General features: G+C 41.5%; 2 protein-coding genes across 4 annotated transcripts; both read right to left on the bottom strand.

Annotated features, from left to right (window-relative positions):
* Window positions 1–719: 719 nt before the first annotated feature.
* zbtb22b (zinc finger and BTB domain containing 22b) lies at window positions 720–11,726 on the bottom strand. Of its 2 annotated transcripts, XM_082521444.1 has the most exons (6): window positions 11,318–11,726; window positions 9,086–9,298; window positions 7,627–8,376; window positions 7,190–7,468; window positions 6,062–6,851; window positions 720–4,994 (listed from the first exon to the last, which is right to left on the bottom strand). In XM_082521444.1, exons 2-6 carry the CDS (start codon window positions 9,296–9,298, stop codon window positions 4,873–4,875), a joined length of 2,154 nt encoding a protein of 717 aa, XP_082377570.1. In that variant the 5' UTR covers window positions 11,318–11,726; the 3' UTR covers window positions 720–4,872. The 2 variants fall into 2 exon arrangements, with proteins under 2 accessions (XP_082377570.1, XP_082377569.1); XM_082521443.1 differs by having other exon boundaries at window positions 4,894–6,851; window positions 11,318–11,725.
* A 387-nt stretch (window positions 11,727–12,113) lies between these two features.
* On the bottom strand, window positions 12,114–20,776 carry kifc1 (kinesin family member C1). Of its 2 annotated transcripts, none has more exons than XM_082521332.1 (17): window positions 20,657–20,776; window positions 19,436–19,520; window positions 19,132–19,225; window positions 18,815–18,868; window positions 18,552–18,635; window positions 18,064–18,256; window positions 17,785–17,950; window positions 17,501–17,668; window positions 17,211–17,324; window positions 16,961–17,047; window positions 16,661–16,858; window positions 16,103–16,267; window positions 15,847–15,985; window positions 15,586–15,725; window positions 15,421–15,494; window positions 15,194–15,269; window positions 12,114–12,776 (listed from the first exon to the last, which is right to left on the bottom strand). In XM_082521332.1, the coding sequence occupies exons 2-17, from the start codon at window positions 19,505–19,507 to the stop codon at window positions 12,732–12,734; spliced, it is 1,869 nt and encodes a 622-aa protein (XP_082377458.1). In that variant the 5' UTR covers window positions 19,508–19,520; window positions 20,657–20,776; the 3' UTR covers window positions 12,114–12,731. The 2 variants fall into 2 exon arrangements, with proteins under 2 accessions (XP_082377458.1, XP_082377459.1); XM_082521333.1 differs by lacking the exon at window positions 20,657–20,776 and adding an exon at window positions 20,584–20,639.
* Window positions 20,777–21,662: the final 886 nt, after the last annotated feature.

The following is a 21,662-nucleotide window of genomic DNA, read 5'->3' as shown; positions in this document are numbered from 1 at the left end:
GGTTTCATATCTTGAAACATCAAAATCCGTCCTTGAATATCGACAGATATTGAAATTTGTATAAACAACCACAATCTATTTTCCCTCTTCCTTTTGTTGCAATAAAACAAACCCAAACAGCAATAATAATAATAATACCAATATCTCCTGCTCACGTGTAAACTCAGGCACGACTTCTCTTATAATCTCCAATAAACATAATAAAGTTGGTGGCTTTAAAGAAACCAAAGGAAGGATTCTTAAATGTATGAGAGGAGATTTCCAGACAAAAATACAAAATAAAAACAGACTGATGAAGATGTTGTGACCAAGGTGCTTTGAGAGCCACAAAAATGTCGTTAAATGAACAATAAAAAAGACACACACTAGTAGCAGCTTTTTTCTAAATAAGATCATGAATACCAGAATTAAATGTAATTAAAACATCATGTTAAACAAAGAGGGACGTGTGGTCACGTGAATGAGCAAAGATGGCTGTCTTCCTGTGAGGAGACACTGCACCAGTGTAACGCACACTGTACAGACAATAATGACAAAATTAATATAATTATTAGATGACTCACTCGTGTTTGAAATCAATTAATGCAGCTTTAAATGTTCCATAACAGCAGAAAAGAAAACGACTTAGAAAGGTTGGTGGTGATGCAGCACGTCTGTTTACATGCAGCCTGATGAAAGTCATCAAAGAGGAGTAAAATGATCCGGTCGTCAAACAAAGGTTGTTTTCACCAAATAATTTATTAATCCATCATTTCGTTACATGTTGGAGGACAATACTGATGTACTGTAGTTTAATACATTATTAGTGCCACTCAGGATTTACACGTCATTTTCTGTTATCACTGTTCAACAATCAGCTGGTCAGTCAGAGGACACCAAGGAAGTTTCATGTATGAAAATAACAAAAATACTAAAGTCGGGTTTTCAGCAGCAACTCTGAGATTCTTCCATCGTTTCTTTTCTCTCAGTAAAAATATTTTGAGCTCCTTTTTTTCATGTGATGGAGACTGATGGTTTTTAGTTTCAGTACAGTTTAACGGTGAAAGCTGCAGGAAACAGAATAATAACATCTACACTCATCATTTCAACCCAGGCAGTAAAGGCATCGAGATCTGCTCAGACCCGTCACGCACCGGAGGGTCGAAGCTGATAAATACTGTGAACCATCTTTGGTCTGGAACCTGTTTTGTTTTCAGAGGAAACAAATCTGCATTTAAAGATGTTCAGGTGACAAAAGAAGCTCAAATTATCAGAGCGGTCTGAGCAGCTTTCAGGAACAAACACGTCCATGCAGAAAACATGTTCTTCAGGTTTTATCTTCTTCTTTGTCACATTATGAATTATTTTCAAAGCAGCTTTACCTTTTGTTAAAACACATCTCTTATTTAACACATACTTTATCAGATACACACCCATATTTGACCTTCCTGTATCAGTTTACACCACATGGAAACATTAACTCTGACGTCCTGAACATAATCCAACATCAACGACTCCCGAAGTAAAAATTACCGTCAGTACAAACAGGTTTAAACAGGTTTAGTTTCTGTGAACATAAAACTGGATGAATAAACAAACAAATGAACTACTTGTTTTGGTCACATGACCATCGTGTGTAAAGTGTTCAAATGCATTAATCTCCACATTTAAGCATGAAATCATCATATTTAGACGTCTCTCACACAGTCGCTGAGTTTTCTCTGCAGCCGTTCAGCAGTTGACAAAAACAAACAGGATCAAACCCAAACAACCAAATCTGAGTCATACAGGAAACTCTGGAGGTCAAAGGTCACTGTACAAAAGCCAACAGTCTGCACCGAGTCTGAGCTCCAAACCTGCGTATAAAACATCTAAGCTGAGCCTTCACAGAAGGTAAAACATTCACTCTGAATCTCTTTGAGCTGGAAAACATCTCTAAAGGCTAAATATTCATGAGGTCACCAATAACTGCTCTGTGCTGCACGTCTGATTTTCATAAACACACACAACTATCACACTGCTGCAGATGTGTGTAACAGTAACACCTGTATGACCAGAGGGCGGCACAGCTCTTTGAAAGGAAAGTCACTCAGAAAAGACTGACTTATTGATAAACATAATAACACACCTCCCGTCGTGGAAAACGTTTCTCTTTAATTGCACTCATTTTGTATTTATCACTGTAATTTTCTCTTTTATCTTCACTCTAGCACAGACCTGAAAACCTTTCAAAATAAACTAAACGATCAACAGAATGTGAATAAAAAGCTTCAAAACATCTGGGCCTAAAACATCTGCATACTCATCCTGCAGACTGGGCTGTTCTTCAGTGCAATACCGATTCGTACCACAAGATGGCGCACTGACTCAACATTAACTTTATTTGGGGAGGTAAGCCATAAAGATTCCGTTCTTTTTATAATAGTGGTCAGAAAAAGGTAAAATCTTCGAGGGTAAATGGGATTCAGGCTGAAGAACTGCTCACCTGTGGTTTAATACACCTGTCTGTGTTCTCAGCAGTAATAATTAATCAAATAATTATTTTTTTAATAATTGCATCAAACCAGTTAGTAACATTTAAAAACCACACTGAGGAAAATATCCGAAAATTAAAATGAAAGCACGACTCACTGCAGACCTCTACATTATGTTTTAAATACTATTAGGTTCTTCTACATATAGAGACCCACCAAAGATGTAAAGTAAGTATATATAGATCAGCTTCCTCCCTATGAGCTCAATAACAACTAATATTATTATGTTTTTATGGTAGCCTGTTAACTTTAAGGGTTAAGCAGTACAGCAATGATGTCATTGTTCCCTCATCAATGTGCAACATTTTTAGAATGAAGCTCCAAAATCTAATCGTCTACTCCCAAAAACAAAAATTATTAAATTATGTTTTATAATTGTGCATCTCAGAACATTTGAATATCACGACTATCAAATTTTCATATATTCCATGTTCATATTCATTACACATAAAGTGAAATATTGGAAGCGTGTTTTCAAACTGTGATGATTATTATTAAAGTCCAGGCTGCTTTGCTGGCGCTCTTCAGCTCGTGTGTTTCTCATCTTTCTCTTGATGATTCTCCATTAACGCTAAAGTCAGGTGAGCTCGAGGACCAATCAGAGAACAACGTGGTCAACAAATCACTCGGGGCTGCTCGAAAAGAAAACTGACATCGCCATGAAGCTCTTCATCAGATGGAAGCTGACGGCTGTGTAGATGACAGATGACATCATTCCTGGTAATATGCTTCCATACAGGCATGAAACATTACATGTAATGAATACAGAATATGTGAAGATTTTCCCCATTTGAATTATGAAAAAATAAACTTTTTAATAATATTCTAATTTTTTGAGATGCACTGGTATAACGCAGTCTACTAAAACCTTCGTTTACAAACTTCTGGAACACACTTTCCTTAAAGAACTTTTAAAGAAATTTAAAAAAGGCAGAAAAAGTGTGATGATAATAATAAAAATATAATTAAAGACAGAAATCTCTCTTCATAACAAACAGAATTAAGGATATTTGACTCTCAGTGTGCAGAACAGCTGCTGAAGATGAGGTTCAGTCTTTACCCGCCTCCATAACTTTATCTAAATGTGCTGTGAGACACTCAGAGGAGGTACACTGTGTAGCTTAGATAAGACCTCAGTGAACTAAACATTACTGAACAGATGGCTGCAGGGTAGGAGGGTAGAGAAACTCTCACAGACTTTGTCCTCTGAAAAATCAGATCAAACAACATCTGCATCTAAACGTCGCTCCTGGCCTGATGAGTAGATGACGTATATTTCTATATATTTACAGCAATAAGAATATTTTATACTCCTCAAAGCCCCAAAACTCTGCAAACAACAAAGTAATAAAGTGAAAGCAGCAGCAAAACAGTAAGTTAGTCGCCTCCAGCTATAAAAGCTCCAGAGGGGAAGTGATCAGTTACAGGTAGTGTTTGTGTTTGTGTAGAGCTGAAATAAATTTAGCTTCGACTTTTGAACTTCTACACGCGAACATGTTCGAAAGTCACTTCAGTCAGGCTCGAGCTGTACACGTCAATAAATGAGCAGCCTAACGAAATATTCCTCCCTTCATGCATGACTGAGATCAACGGGCTTCCCTTTGTGACGGCGCGACTGAAGCTTCAGCTAAAATAAAGAACCACGTGTAAATCCAACACAGGCTTAAAGTCCAGTTTGCATTTTGTTGCTACAGACTTAAACTTTAATGGTGTAACTGTGGTTTGTGCTGGATGTTTCAAAGCTTTTATTTTGTAGTGTATTTGCTGATGTTTGCTGAGCTTCAGTTTGAGGCCAGCAGGTGTTTTACACCCTGAGCCCAGTGATCTGCAAACTATGCAAGAGCACAGTTTATTGTTTATTATCATTTATACCAAACGGAAAAGCCCGGGCATGAAATGCAGGTTATTTCAGAGATGGAATAAACATGTCAAGGCCATCCACCCATTTTTTGCTGCCTACCTGGGTCTAAGCTGAGTTCAGTCACCTCCTCAAGCTCATCTGGTTCTGCCCCGAGGCCTCCTCCCAGCTGTTTGAAGCCTGGTACAAAGTTATCTTGCCCTCTATTAATATTTCCCCCTTCATATCAGTTGTACTCCATATAACTCCCTTCATTAGATTTTACAGTCCCAAAGTTCGATGTGTCTCCCTAAACTGACGGTACTGACTGTAGCTTACAGGCCTCACATCATCTGAGTGAACTGTTTGTGAAGCATTTTTAATGGAAGCATCAGAGAATTAAATAATTTATCGTATCTTCAATTATTAGTCTGTTATGAGTCTAACTAGCAGAAATCTGTGCCTATTTATATATACGGTTTCCTCATGTATGGTGTGTTCCATAGTCAGTAGTTGGAGTAGCTAGAACATGTCATGGTGGCTGTGTCCATCTTCTACATACAGTCTATATGCTACACGTGGCTCTTTGTTTTCTCGGAGCTGAATCCTCAGGCTGGGCTTCAAACTGGTGCCAGCAGCATCATCTGAAACAACATGGCAGTGCTGAGTTTGGTCTGTTTTGTGGGTCTGAGGCAGGAAAGACTGCAGGGCTGCTGCTGCTGTGAGGAAAGTTTGAAAAAACACAAATCTGCATTTTTCTTGGTTCAAACAAACGTTTAGCGTCTGATTAAGTCAGCTGAGAGTTTCATGAACCCCGGAGCTTTAAAAAAACACATATTTTTTTCAGGTTCAATTTGTTTTTGCAGATTTATGTTTTTTACTCCAATCGTAGCAAATATATCACAAAACAATATTGCAGAAAGTCACAGCAATTCAGAACAGCCATTTTTCTACTCTACTGAGACTATAATGTCCCCACAGAAGGTAACGGTTAGAGAAGCGCTGTCTTTTAGTTTTTGGTTTCCTCCGGACGCACGCGCATATTCTTCACTCAGAATAAACTAATCGTCTCAGGCGTTTTAAACAAATACTCAGAGACAGAAGGTCCGCTTCTACCAGGCCACGATTCAGAGTATTGTGAACTGCGGACAACAACAAGTTTCACACGTTTGTCTCAGAAACACCACAGCAGATGAGTGGAAGTCAAAGTCTCGTTTCCCTGGAGGTCCTTCAGGTTGTGCGCGTCCAACGGGAGCCTCGCCTGTTTTTTACTCGACCTCTGTTTGAAACCTGTCAGCAGTTAAAAGAGTTTCAGAGTTTCTCACTGAGCTTCTTCTTCTTTTCAGAGCAGCAGCAGGAACCAGCAGCTGTTTGCTTGGAAAGAGGCGCCCGTTGGATTCGACACACATTTTGGTTTAAGTCACGCTACTTTCATTGGCACTGACCTCGCACACGTCTTCCTCACACGCACCCCGACCCAACCCCAGACCGCCAAACATCACAGATCCCTGACCCTGGCTCTGGGAGATCGCCCCGAGGAGCGCCCCTGCAGCAGCGGCCATGTTGTTGCTCAGAGCGGCACTGCTGCTGTTACTCATGCTGCTGTTACCGCCGCCACTTCCTGCGGCTGAGAGGCCGCCGTGCTGCGGGGACAACACTGACGTTCCTCCCCTCGCGCCACCTCCCAGGACGCCTCCCTGCCCACCCTCACCTGCAGACAGGAGGAGGTGAGGGGAGGAAATCAGATCTGGACCATCCTCGCCTCCTCCTCCACCTCTCCTCCCTCCGTCGCTGCCGCTTCCACCTTCGCCGCTCTCTCCCAGCCCGCTGCGCCTCTCACAGTGCGAGCGGTGCCTCATGAAGCTGTCGCGCCACATGAACTTCTTGCCGCAGCCGAGGCAGTCGTACGGCTTCAGGCCCGTGTGGGTCTTCATGTGCTCGGTGAGGTGATGCTTCATCTTGAACTTCTTGGCGCAGACGGGGCAGTGGAAGGGCCGCAGGTCCAGGTGCATGTTAATGTGGCGGTCCCTCATGCTCTTGTGGGTGAACGTCTTCCCGCAGTGACACATGAACACTTTCCCTGAACCCCCAGAGCCGCCGCCACTGTTGCCGCCTCCGCCTCCGATTCCTCCGCTCTCTGCGCCATCCACCCCCAAACCACCCTGCACCGACAGGTGGACCGCACCATGCTCCATACTGGGACCTTTGAAGGACGACCCTCCGATCATACCGCCTGCCATCCCCAGAGGCGGCGCGCTAGCATCCAGCGGGAGTCCGGAGGCCTGGCTGTACAGCAGGATCTGGTTTCCCTGCATGTCCAGTGGGAAGAGCTGAGCCCGGGCCGAGGCTGCAGACTGAACCTGACCCAGCAGCGCCGAAACCGCCCGGTTAGCGTTCTGGTTCTGACCTGCAGCGCCGTCGTGAAGGTGTTGCGCTAAAGTTTGGTCCATGAGACTTCCTTCAAACTTGAGGTAGTCCTCTGAAGACTGGCAGTAGTCGACCTACACACAGGGAAACGTATTAGAGGTTAAGATTATATAAAAATATCTGTCAATCAAGTTTATTTGTAGAGCAGATGCACAAATCAAGAAAGTTTTCAGGTAAAAATTAGGTTTTTTACACATTCTGGTTGCTGTAACTTATTTCAACTAAAGATAGAAATTTCTAAGTTAGAAATTCTTTGTGTGACGTTTTAGCGCCCTCTACTGGTCATATGCAAAACCACCACAGCACCAGCTTACAACAGGTCTGCGTCATTATTTCTACAAAGCAAACCGCCCCTCAGCTACTGTCAGGATAATTAAAGCTGTAATCTGATTACACTACAGTTCCAGCTCACCTGTGACTCCATATCGTTCTCCGCTCTGCCCCCGAGCTCGCCTGAAAGGCTCCTGACGTTTGAGATGTTGAAGTTGCTCCTTTCCCGCTCTCGTGCCAGCTCCATCTCCCTCTCATCCTCATCCTCCTCGTCTTCTCCTCCTTCCTCCCCGGAGACCACGATCAGGTCGTCATCCTCTCTCCGTTCGGTTTTCACCACCACCCACTGCTTGCGAGGCATGATGCTGGGCTGGCTGTAGGTGGGACGCTTCTGCAGCGGCAACGCAGAGTCCTCTCCGTCCTTTTATTGAGATATTTCACATTATGTACAGAAAACACAGGATACAAACAAACAAACTGTAAACACTAACTCGATTATTAAAGTTCAACTTTTCTTTCAAAATAAAAGCTCTTCATACAAATTAAAGGTCGACTATCTTCAGGTTGCTCAGACCTCACCTGATAGGATGAAACCCCAAAGCTGTCGCTGACCCCGACCTCCTGCTCTGACACTGAGCTCATCTTCTTCCTCCTCCCGCTGCCTCCTCCTCCTGTGCTTCCTCGTTTCCTTTGATGGTACAGCACCTCCTCCTCTTCCTCCTCGGCTTCCTCTTCCTCCTCAATAAGGAAGGCTTCTTCGCCTCCTGATGGAGTGCAGTAGCTGGGGGTGTTGTTAGCCCCGCCTCCATCTCCAGAAGCTCCCGTTGCAGCCGCGCCACCTCCCCCAAAGCTGCTCCCATCCCTGGGGCTGAAGTAGTTGGTGCTGCTGGGTGATTGGCTCTCGCTCACCGACGGGCGGCTGGGAGGCTGGGAGGCTCGCGGGGGCTCGTTAGACTCAACAACCTGGACTTGACCAACACTTCCAGCACCAGCAGCTCCATTACCACCACCTGCTCCACCGTCACCATTGCTGCTGCTACAGCCAGAGTTGGCTGATCCTCCAGCTCCACTTATTCCATCCTGCACAGCCCCACCTCCTCCACCTCCGCCGCTCCCTCCTGCCGCCGCGGCTCGGCCCTCCTTCAGTAGCTCCGTGCATTTGTCCACAATGTGCCACATCTGCAGGACGCTGCCCACTGTGAGGTAGTTGACGATGTCATCGCGGAGCATCTGGAGCTGACCCGTGTAGGCGCAGCTCAGCACGCTCTCAAACGCCAGCGGGTCCATCACTGCCGGGATGGAGACCGTGGACATGTTCTTCAGTAGTACCTGGAGGCGGATGGAGATCACAACATCACAGTAATGAAGCTTTTTCATTTTGTAACGATCCCTCCTGCCTCCTCCTCCTCTCCCTCATCACACTGCAACATTACCCACATGGTCAGAGTCCAGCTCCAAGTGATTTTCTGGTGTACACAGGCAGTAAATCTGTCTGCCAGCCCCTCAGACAGGTAACAGGGGTCTGATGAAACCTCCCACCAGTTTCACTAAGCAGATATTTGGCAGATGACTGAGGCTCTCTCGAAAACCAATTATTACAGCATAAAAAAGCACAAGTAACGTGTTTGTGTGAGGCTGCTGTCACACAGTAGGTCTTTATTATCTTCTAACTCTGAGCTCCCTTAAAATTAACCTGCGTGACTGTTCACATCTATTCTGTCTCGCCTCGTTTATTCTGTTTTTCTGAGGTAGAAATAAGAAGCGGCAGATGGCTTCAAACCCAGATTCACATTTTATGTCTCCGGCGTGTCAAAGACACAGATCTTGTGTTAGCAGAAACTGGGAGAAAATGCAAACAAGCTGCTGATTACACAACCGACTGAAAATATCTGTAAGACCAACTAATCCTGTCACCTGTCTGTCTTTCTATAGGCAATCTAATGTTCTAAAGTTTTGCTCAGGCACAAACTGCGACAGCTATTCTTGTCTGACGCTAATAAAGATCCAAGGCTGAGTGAGAGTCAGTGTGTTCATCCACCTGGTCGTGGAAGTAAGGCGAGGACGCAGCCAGGACGCAGCGGTGGGCCTTGAACACTTGTCCCTGGACATGGATGGAGAGGTCGCAGAGGCTGCCGTCCTCTCTCTGCCGGTTCAGGCTGTCCAGCACCGAGGTCTGAGCGCCGGGGAAGCAAACCTGAACCACTGAGCCGCTGCCGCTGCTGCTTCCCACCTCCATGGGCACAGACTGCATCTGTGAGGAAGAAAAACCTTCATGACTCCCACAGCCGGAGGTTAAACTCTGACTTTAGATTCATGGCAGTCCTTCCTGGTTTGTTACTGCTGACTGGCAGGTTGTGGCTTTAAATCTGAGGCTTTAAATTACATGAACAGTGAATCTATTCAAGTATGGAGGAAGCTCTTTGAATGGGTCACATGACTGCACCTCTCAGGTAATTAGGTATCAAATAAAATATCATGTTAAGAAAAACGGCTGTTTTATTTATGAAAACAACCGTGACCGCAGTTTGCAGTTTATTGGGTTACTGGGTTGTTGGAACTAGAGCGGGACAACAGCCCTGCAACAAATCTCCACCTCGCTCACGGCAGAGGGTTCAGATCTTTCTATAAAACGTTTGCAGCTGTGCTGAAACAATCAACAGTTATTTTCCATTTAAACAAATCTTTTTTTTTTTTAATTTAGTTTCTTTCATTTTAATAAATATATAAAGAGAAGAGATTGAAACTTCAAATAATTACAAAAAAATTACAGAAAAGCTGAAAATCCTCAGAGTGGAAACATAATTTTAGCTGTCTCTTTAAAATTACACAAAATTAATGATTAAATAATTGTTACTGATGTAATTTCTGTCAATCAGCTAATCAGCTAATCGCCGAATCTCTGATTAAATTTATGATAATTTTAGAGGTGAAGGGCTTTAAACTCAACTATGCTGGATTTCAAACAAAGTGCATCACAGAGGAATGTGACTGTAGGCAATATAAATGTAAACTTGAAGATATTTATCAGTAATTAAGGTAAACTAAGTAACATGTGATAAAACTTGTAACCTTTATAAAAGTTTTGGTAAACATATTTATGGAAAATTTAAGGAATGACTGCAGACTCACTGATGGTGCTTATACAGCTCAGAGTAACGCTGGTGCAGTCTTACATCATCACCTACACCTGTCAGTCTTTTCTGATGTAATGATATGTAGGGAGGTTATTTAAATAATTACTATAAATTTAACGGTGACGCACTTTCTTTGAGCATCAGAAGTAATATTTTCCTTTAATCTGACCTTTTCATTCCAAAATTAATTACATTTAAATAAATTAAATGGAAAAAAATAATGTTACCTGAAAACTCAAAGCTATATGTTTCAGTTAAAATAGTTTAAGTTTATATATATAATCATGTTGAACTCATTGATGATGACAGAGGCAGAGAAACTGACTTCATTAGAGATGTTAATGCTCTGAAAGGATTTGAATTTTACCTCAGAAACACTGGAAATCTGTCCCGTCATTAAGGAAGCAGATAGCCTCAGTTAGAGGACAGTGACAGCCTGATTTTATCCGCCTGTCTGTGAGCCTGACATCACTGACAGGCTGCACATCACACACAAACTAAACTTTATTAATCCCAAAAGTTACAGCAGCCAAAAACCATCAACACAACCTCTGACAGAAGAACTGCAACCAGAACAGCTCAGTAACATAAACACGATTAAAACCAAAACCAGAACAAGTTAAAAACACACAAAAAAATCAAAAAGTGAAATAAAAATAAATACTAGAGTTCAATAACAAACCTAAACGCCCAGTTATAATCAGCTGCTCAGTTTATGCAGCACATCAAATATTTACTGTAGTTATGACAGCTGACATCATCGGTGTCATTCTGAACTTCACATTAAACTGGAGCAGCACATCTGTGCAGAGCCTCCTTCATTAAACTCATTAATTAATCATCAGAAACCCGCACAGTCCACGCCGGACATAACCGGCAGACTTTATGGGGAGAAAAAAATCAACAGCTGGACTGCACACTTTAACTTTACCGCTACAAAAGCGAAGCTGCTGGTTGGAAATGCAGCTGTGCTCGCGGTGCAGATGTTTTTTCCCCGGTGGCGGTGTTCTCCGTTCAGACGGACAAACGGCGGCATCTGGAAAACCGTCAGAGCTCCGGTCTCCAATCACAGCCGCACAGATGTGACGTTAGCCTGCTAGCTAGCCCCGTCGGGCCGCCGCCGACGTTAAACTCACCGTTTTCAGTTGACACCTGAGCCCGTTACAGTCCGGCCTCTGACCGAGCGGAGGGCGGCGGGTCCTGCCGGTTCATCCAGGCCCTGAAGTTTGGGGAGCATTTTTGAGAAAAAGCTCCTCGCAGCTGATCTCCGCAGCAGCAGACAGCCACACGTCGCCTTTAAGAGCGACCCAGACAGACGAGCCAGACTTTGGCCGACACAAAATAAACTAAAAAAAAAAAGCCTGAAAACACTCAAACATGCTGCTCATACATCACTCCTGCTGAAAACTACCGTGTTACAAACAAACAACTATATCTGACTGCAGGCTGGGTTTAAACTTTAACTATTTAAATACAACACAGAAGAAACTTTAAAAACATTAAGGTTCATTTGAAAGAATAAGAATATGAAGTTCAAATTTACATTTTGTACTGGACACCGAGGAAACCTTAGCCCTTACATATACTTCTGTCGTGCCTTCACAGTATGGACCAGGACACGAATTAGATCATGATTTAAAATTGATAATTTAATATTTAAAATGTATAAATAGCTCACCTATCTAATAAATGGATGATTAATCATATATAACTTCATATAATCATTACAAACGTTATACATCATTAAAAAAAAATCCTCATAGTTAACATTTACAAATATTAATACTGAAGATTACAAAGATCAACATTAAGACCAGTCTGCATTCAAAGCAGTGATAGAAAATAGTGTGGGGCATTTCCCCCACACTCACTGAAATGGCATCCAAGATGCCTTCATAACTTTAAGAAAAGGAAAGAAAAAAGGCAATAAAATGCAACAGCCTTTAAATTTGGTTTTATTTGTAAAGTAGATGTCATAGCATACATGTTAAATAAACATTTAATTAATACATACTAATGATATGGCATCCAAGGAAATGGGTAAAAGAAAACTAAAAATCAGTAAGTGATGTAGACTTGTAAAATAGCCATTATATACAGTATATACACAAACATAATCTAACATTGGTGAAAACACTCAATGTTACTGTCATTCACTTCCAACAGCAGGTAAACACAAGAGTTACATTAGAAACTGACTAATGTCTGAGTTTACCGCTCACTTCATGCTAAAACAGCTGAAAGAGGAGAAAAAAAAAAAACAAACAAAAAAACAAAAAAACAAAAAAACCAGCCCACTTAAAACTCTTAAATGTGTTAAATCTGGAGTGAAAAAAAAATTTTTTTTTTCCTTTTTTCTTTTTATTGAAATGCACGGCAACTCCTTTTGTGGTGAAGCTAGCATTACTACACACAAGTACAGATATATGGAAGGTTTGAAGCATATTAGATTCAGACAAGTTGTTTGAAGTACTAATTAGAAGAAATGACATTTTGAACCTGAGATGAACCTAAAAAGTAGAAAACTCAGGAATTTAAAAAAAAAAATTTCTACTTTTTGTTTGCAGTCGCTGTCCCTATGACGCAGTCGTTCACCTGCGGGGGAGAAAACAAAACAAAATTGTCAAAAATGTTAAAGTTACAGTGAAACTTCAAATCCTTGTACACTTCAGTGGTATTTATACTGTAAACCTAATCCCTATGCTGTAAACTGGCATGTAACTCTAGGAATCACTCATTTCATCCACTTTTGCCACCATTTTCCACATTAATTAGAAGAAAAAATGAAATAAATGAATCGATTAGCTCAAAGAAATTCCACTGCAGACGAGTGTTTGTGGTTAAACTGCAAAGCAAGCCACGCACATGGTGTAGGCCACTTCTGTGGGCTCTATCAGGGATTTATGTGACTAGTCGACTAATTGTCACTAGTCTGTATCAGACTTACCAGTCGTTCAATCTAATTGTTAAAATTTTAATTGATGCCCAATGCTGGTACATTGTGTTCTAAATGTTAGGCAGCGATCTGCCACCAGATGGCGCACTGTTGTTGAGAAACACCATAAATCTATTAATCTACCCTGATCTTCTTGTTAACACTGAGATCGCAGATACACACAGAGGAAATTAGTTTTCTCAAAGGTGGAAAACCTCTCCTTTAGGAGAGCAGTTAAGTCAATGGGAGAGGGGCTCAGAGTAGAGTCACTACTTCACATCAAAAGGTGACAGCCACCTGGGCAAGGTGTTCCAGCTGGGCACGTCCTACCAGGAGGAGGCCCCAGCATCCTTGGTCATGCTAGCCAGTTTACATCTATCAGCTGTGGTCAGGAGTGGTCCTTCCTGCTGCCCCCACAACCTGACTAGAAAGCGGCTGTATAATGTATTACTTTGTTACTAAATTTCTGCTTCTATTGAAAAGGTTGTCATTAATTTTCAGCAGCCTGAATCATTCGCGCCACACTCAGTCGTACTTTTAGATTCTCAAATGATTGTCATATTTTAATAGAACATCTTTTGTAGTAACGCATTTTCATTTGTATTTAACAGAATGTGATAAATGGATAAGATACATCTGCGTCTAGTTTGACAGTTTCTATTAATCAGTTCTGAAAATTAACTCAATATCTGAATGTTCCTTAGTTTTACTTTAGTTGGTTAGTCTAATTATTTCCCCCTCGATTAGTCGACTAGTAAATAAGACGCCAGGAACATCCCTACTCTTCAGACAAAACGTGAATATGAATTACACATAGGGCTGCTCGATTATGGCAAAAATGATAATCACGATTATTTTCACTGAAATTGAGATCACGATTATTTGACGATATTTATTTAACCCTTTAAGACCTACTATAGAACCAAGTCCACCAGAGCTTATATTATTTTATTTTTTTTACATGCTGTAGTGCCATTTGTGGGAGCATTTCAAGTTGCTATACATCAATACAACTGTTATAGCCCATATTTTAATAATATGTATGCATTAAGTGCATAGTAATTACATAAATTGCAAAAAAGTGCAATAAACTACAAAAAAAAATTGAAAATCGCTTTTGTTTTGTTTACATATATTTCTACTTGGAGAAATTTAAGAGGCTTATCCCTCAAAACTTTAAATACAATAAAGTTGCAAAAAATAGTTTACAACAACAGGACATTTATTTTGAGTGTCTTCATAGTTTTATTTTGGAGATACAGCAATTTTTATATACTGCAGGAAAAACAAAAAACAATCCTATGATGCAGATTTGCAAAGAAAACAGCATGTGCATCATTTCACTGTGGGAAGTGTTACGAACAGCTGATAGGAACGGCAAAGCGTGTTTCTGGAATATTATGTTTTTGTTCCTGCAAGCGCTTTTTATGCAATTTTTGCAAAGCTATATGTGGAACGAAACCGTGACCGAGGACAAGCTGATGGCATCAGATGTAAGTACAACTCCTCCGGTTTCATATGCAAAACAAATTATTGCGCTAGCTTACACGGTTCAGGTTCTACAGGGATTTAACAATAGTTACGCAAAACGGAGCATGCAGCTCTGACCGGCTTTAAAGGGTTAACAATGACTTTAAAAAAATAATATAAAATAGTGTGCAACACCACTGAAGTTTTTTTTTTTTTTTTTTTAAACTCTCTTTTCAACCAACGGCAGTCACTCTCCAAATAACTTCTGCTTAGCTTTCCGAGCTTCCCTCGGGTCCTCTTAATCAGCGGTCTCCAACCTTTTTTGCGCCACGGACCGGTTTATGCCCGACAATATTTTCACGGAACGGCCTTTAAGGTGTCGCGGATAAATTAGGGAGGGGCTAATAATCGGCTCAGTCATTTTTAATGATCGTTGAAAGCCCAGATCGTAATCGTGATTAAAATTCGATTAATTGAGCAGCCCTAATTACACACCAAGGTATTAAAATGGATATGGAGTATGGCTTTGGTTTACCATAAACAGCTAATGTAAGGACATCATTAATGTACTCTGTCCAATGAACACTGGAAACAAGACTGCACTGACCTTGCTGGCAAACCTCAATGAGTTTAGAGTTTCCCCAAAGCTGTCGGGCTCCGGGGCGATGTTAACAAACATCAAGCTGCAGATAAAGACATCCAAAATTAGCGCCAAAGAATAAACAGTCACAATCTGAAGTGATGGGATCAAACTCTGTTAAATATTTATTGGGGATAAATTCCTTCAGTTTTATGTATCGTCATTATAAAGATTTGTGATGTCAACAAACTCACGTTTTGCTGTTCCCCCCCAAACATCCCTGCAGGAGGTAGGTGAGCTTCGAGTTCCTGTAGGGAACGTAACTCTCCTGAAACACAAAGGCCAAAAAAATCATTAATACTGTAAACGTAAAGAAAGCAGGTGTGACATCTAAGACTACAGAAACTGCAGCTGCAGACCTTGTTGGCCAGAGCGGCGATAACGATGCCCAGGTTGGACAGCGAGCCGTTGATGGCGGTCATCTCTTTGAAACGGTCACCCTGAGACTGGCTCTTCACCATTCGCTCACTGCCAGCCAAGTCCACCAGGCACAGAGTGGCTACATCGGAGCAGATTTTGCACTGGTTACAGTAACAATAACTAACCAGACTCAATATTATAGATCCAAAAAGAAGAAACCACATTCCTGATGCTGGTACTTCCAGTGGGATTATACTCACATTTGCACTTGACATCCCTGCCGGCATTGACTCCCTCAATATCCAGCTGGAAGACTGAGTGGGAGCGAGACGAGCGGTCATTCTGGGCTGTCTGGGCAGTGGAGCGATTCTGATTGGCCAAAGCAATGAGACCGAGAACCTGAGAGGACGAGGGGACGTTTTAAAACACATAGAGCACTGATAAAAGTTTGGTAACAATTTGTCAGCCGATTTGAAATTAATTTTGTTCTGAGCTACAGATGTCTGTCTGCTGTACCTGATCCTCATTGGAGACCCGCTCATAAGTGAGATTAGTGATTGTCACTTCGTTGCTGGTTGTCTTGCGGATCTCATGCTCCGGTCTCTTGCTGGACTTGCCGGTGTACAGAAGGTCCCTCAGGGTCTCATTGTAAATTTCAACAAAGCTCGCTGTGAACGTGAACTGAAATAAAAACTAAAATGAGCACATTCCCTCATAAACGCACCGCGAGGGCACACAGCAGACTGCAGTGTGAAAGCCCTCTGACGCTGAGGAGCAGAAGCAATTTAACACTAATGTGAGACTTTTGTGGATAAAAAGAAAAGCACAACATTAACAGTGCGGCAGATTAATCATAAAAGCTCCACTCATCTGTATGCTCAAAATCATCTTTGGTGCTTAAGGAAATATGGCCGACTGTGGTAGAAAAGCAGTCTGGTCTTAGATGAACAACCTATAACACTAACTACTCAAGTCTTTCAGATAGTCTGCAGTTTAAAAGCTGCTGCTCTACCACCGTGTAAAGCTGCTACCACTGACCTTCTCTTCAGACATTCAAACACAAACCAAACCAACCTCCCAGCCTTGTTCTCCCAGTTTTCCTGCAGCTTTAAAGATCTGTTGCACAGCTCTGGGAATGACACCTCTGGTCTCGTCAACCTCGTCCCCCTCCATGGTGTACGTCTTCCCGCTGCCGGTCTGACCGTAGGCAAAGCAGCAGACATTGTAGCCGTCCAGTGCTGACTGCACCAGCAGTGAGATCTCCTCAAAGACCTGAAGATAAAGACAAATTTATACATTTCCTCCACGCACAGGCGGGGACCGCAAAATGAAAAACAGTTTATTCTTTGATATACTGTAAAATGTGATATTCACCTCCTGCTGGGAGGCCCGAGGACCAAACACACGGTCGAAGCTGAAGTTGTAATTCTTCTGAGTGTCAGCAGTTTTGCCCGTGTGAGACTGAAAAGCACAAAAACTCAGTTCAGTTGGTTGTTTGTGCTTCCTCTTTGGGTTAGGGTTCATCTACGCTGACACTGAATTACACGTGTTAACTCACACAGAACTCAAATTCTCTGCAGCCAACAGTTTCTTTAAACATGCGTTAAGCGGTCCTCATTCTTACCTCCTCGGTTTTAGCCAGCGTTATCGCTTTATTGTCGCTTGTGGCGAGTTGTACATGTTTGGGAAGGCCTCCACCTACCAGAGGACGCACTCTGCAGAACACTCTGATATTACCCTGCAAGAGATACAAGAGTGAGACTGAAACTTAATATTTTATTGGTTGCAGCAAAATCCGAAGGATGATTGGACAAATGTGACCAGCACACACCAAAAACAACCAAAGAACAGAGAAAACATTCACATTTTGTGCACATGAAGAGGCACTTTTATTGGTAACAGAGGCAAACTTGCCTTGAGCTCTTGTATGGTGTTGTGGAGCCGTCTGCGCTCCATCTCTCCAGCGTAAAGTTCATCCTTCTGCTGGGCCACAGTTTCTTTCAGAGACCGAACCTCCTCCTCGAAGTCTCTGAGGTTTACCTGCACACGGGCCAGAGTCGACTCCTGCACAGAGAGCTTCATCTGGAGCAGAAAGAACAAATGATATTAAGGTTTGGCAGGTCAGCCCATCTGTACGTTTATCTAGTGATAATAAACAAGCACGGCCATTCTCAGCTGCTGTTCAGTCAATCTTTTACCTTCAGAGTCTGCAGCTCCGTCTCTTGGCTGTCTCGGAGAGTCTCCATCACTCTGTATTTCCCCTCCACGTTGGTGAGCTCCTTCTGAAGAAAGTTCTTGTCACTCAAGACTTTCTCCAGCTCATCCTGGACTCCAGCCAACACCTGCAGCTTCATCTCATACTCCCTAAAAATCCCAGAAGATAAAAGCAAAGTCAAGTTGTCAATGGTTAACACGACAATTTCAGGAGTAAAATTCCTAACTGAACGTTTATTTTCCAAATGAAATAGTCCTCATACCCATTCTGGCTCCTCTGTATCTGAAGCTCCTTCTCCACTTCCACAATTTTTCTGTGGCTCTGGGACACAGAGTCTTGGAGAACCCCATTTTGCTGATTCAGAGTCTTAACTTTTATTTGGTAGGTACGGACCTTATCCTCCATGTCGCTGACCTTGCCCTTCAGATCCCAAGGGTTTCGTTTTTGTGTTCCACCTGTACACAAACGCAACATTTTCAATTTGTTTTTTTCCGGTCTGTTAAGAAAAACTATTCTACAGAAGCAACCTTTAAACTTCAACTTCCATTTAGGTGCTTCATGCTTATGGTCGTGTTTGCACAAACTCACTCAGAATCGTGGCTTATTTCAATGTACTGGGTCACTTTTTTCACACTTTGAAACATTTTCAAAAGCATTTAAAATTTATGGAGGGTTATTAACAAATCAAAGCCCCAAAATATAAACGTTTAGTTGTCAGAAGAAAAGAAATGAGCAGAATTCATTTCTCACCTGTTTTTGTGCCGGTGGATGCAACGGGTTGTTTCATGTTGCCTCCCTTTGATGTAGTTGAAGCTACAGACTGCTTAATGACACCTAAACAGTAAATAGATGCATTAAATGATCACATGTTCATCTGGGACCAAACTACGTACAAGATATGACATTGTCCATGAACAAATTTAATTAAACTTTAAAACTGCTTAATCACTGCTCCAGATGAAGGTTTGTGACCACAGTGTCTAAAGTCCTGCCACATATTTAGCATTTCTTACCTCTAGACGGAGCCGCAGCTACAGTGGCAGCTCCTACAGCTCTAAGAGGCCTAGCTGTGTTGGAGAGAGTGAAACAAAGAAGGACATTTTTATCAAAATGATAAGAGGACAGAAGCACAATATACAATGTGAAAACGTGTTTTACTCAATGATTTTTTTAAATAAAGTTAATGCAGTTTTAGTTTTTGACTGGTTTAGTTTGGGGACAGCCTTTTAATGAAGTGCTTTACTGAGATAAAGTAGTTCTCCGACATAAACCAATGTAGTTTGGAGTAAAACAAAAAGATTTCAACACTCAGGATTGAGACGTTACTTACAGATAGGTGCTCGGGTTGCTGCGAGAGCAGGTCGCTTGGTACCAATGACCGTAGCCGCTGGTTTAACCGGATCTGCATCCTTACGGAGTCTCTTCTGCAAAACAAAAGACACCATTAGCATACAGTGAGAACAAACCTGAGTCTTGCGCAGGTTTTCAGCTGTGGTTTACTAGCCTTCTAAGATACCTGCATGTGCATGTGAGGATGACTCACCTCCAGCAAAAATTAAACTCACAAATACTTAACAGTAATCTAAAAGTCAGACAGTAGCAGTAAAAAGGTAAACAGAAGGGTTTACACAAACCTGTGCAGGTGCCAAGTCCTGGGCATTCTCCGCGAGTACCCTCTTACTTGACATTACTGGCAGGCGGGACATGCTCTGTTGTGGGCTAAGAGGTGAATTATTGTTAAAACAGATACAAAGAAAAAAAAAAAAAAAAACTTGTTTCATCATCATGAACAGCCACAGATTGAGTATATAAACCATTATTCTTAAATTGGGCCTTTAGTGGTTGACTACAGCTGTATGCAAGGCAGATCTGTATATAGTAATGGCAGAAATCTGCCTTTTCACACATTTTTTTAAACCCTGTCATGATATTTAAGTTGCACTTTTGTTTTTTCCTAATAATAAAACCAAAAGAAATGTTTTCCTCACTTCAAAGCTGTACTGCCACTCAATAAATCATTTTGCGTTTAAAACCCACTCGACATTTTAACACTCTGTCCTCTGTAGTAGTAATCCTTCGTCAAAGGAGCTTGCAAAGAAAAGCGTCTGGACTTCTTTAAGTTCTTCTTCGTGTTACCCGAGTTGCAGTTGTATTTACCATTAAGCACACCAAGAACAACAACAGTCACTTGCATATCATGTGCCACATTTATTTTGACCAGACAGTAACAACGTGGTAAAGCCAGGTTTTATTAAGTAGCTGTTAAAATAACGTTGGCGTCTCCGATGAGACTTGGGTGTACTAGTAACCAATACAATGGAGACAAACTAGGGTGTTGCACGGTGATCCACACCTGCTTGGACATAACACTCATATAAAAGTGCCTGCTAATAATGAAAATCAATCACACGAAAACGTAATATTTACGTTTACAGTGAAAATCACACGATTTAGCGTTAACTCAACTCAGATAAACTTTTAATAGACCCCTATAACAGAGGTCCGACTTTAGTAACTTACCGAGTATGATGTGAGCCTAAACAAAGCCACTGTGTCCACAGTTTTTAGCATTTACATTAAAAAAAACTTAACTTGCGTAATTATCGAGTTAAACCAAGATAGAAAATCTTACTGGGACACGCTAATTTTTAAATCAGCTTCGATTAAATTACATAAAGACATCACCGACACTAAACCCGTTCGTATGATCGCTAACGTTGACGGCAGATACCCTTAGTACGAAAAGGAACTTCTACATTAAATTACAAAACTTTGCTCTTACGGTTTAAGTCGAGTTCCGCAACACAAACTGCAGATTAAAACACACACTTCACTGTAATATATGAAACAATTACCTTATAAACAATTTCCGTGTCCGCGGGATCTCCGTCCTCGACCGTTTAAATTTGAATTGAACTACCTTGGTGAGCGTCTTGCCGTGATTGGCCGAGATAGCCCGAACCCCGCCCCGTACGTGTGTATGCGTGTTTTGTCTTTCGGAGTTTTCTGCTTGGGCGGGATATACCCTGTTTGAATACTTGTCTCCAGTGCTAAAGGCCAAATTCTAACTGACTTATGATCAAACGAAACAATTAAAAAAAAAAGTCGTATAATTTTAGTATATACGAATCGCTTTCTTTTTCAAGTAGGATTAATTAAATATATATATAATTGTTATAATCAATTTTTTTTAGCTACATTGTTTAAAATAAACATCGTACGGTGGCCCGGAGGTGCAAAAGGCAACTGTTTGGGGGAAAAACGCGCATTGACTTATATTCTTATCATTTCTATTCCAAAGCTTAAAACACAGCTTAAAACGCCTGAAAGAAGTAGTGTAAAACATTAAATTACATGCTTTGATATGGTTTGCTATGTTTACAGAAATATAATCTGTTCTTTTTAATTGTTTTGATAAATAATTGTTATGACAGAAACCTTTGGACTGCTTCTGGTAAGACACACGTACACTCTATAAAAATCCATGTGCAGTTTGTATATGCTTTCCTAGCGAAAGCATTGTTTTTCTATAAATGGAGCTAAAAGAAACACATCACGTTGTAGGTCTTGGTGTAGACAGTCTTCTAAGCATGTGAATCCTTTTCATACCATTGCTAAGCCTTTGCAGCATAGTCCACTGCAATTTCCAAACCACGTGGGGATGGTAGAATCACAGATTCCCTGAACCTGAATCAAAAATTCACCTTCATTAGTTTTGAGAAAAATACCCCCTGATCTTTACCCTGGGTATCTAGGATACACTGACCACGTGGAGCTACATGCTGTAGCAAAAGAGCAGCCAAAACTTTCATTATAAATGTTCATTAATAATATGTACTGTTGATTTTAATAAAATACCAA

This window comes from Aulonocara stuartgranti (assembly GCF_965226115.1).
Source record: "Aulonocara stuartgranti genome assembly, chromosome: 22".
NCBI lineage: Eukaryota > Metazoa > Chordata > Actinopteri > Cichliformes > Cichlidae > Aulonocara > Aulonocara stuartgranti.
This window is presented reverse-complemented; position numbering and strand designations above follow the sequence as displayed.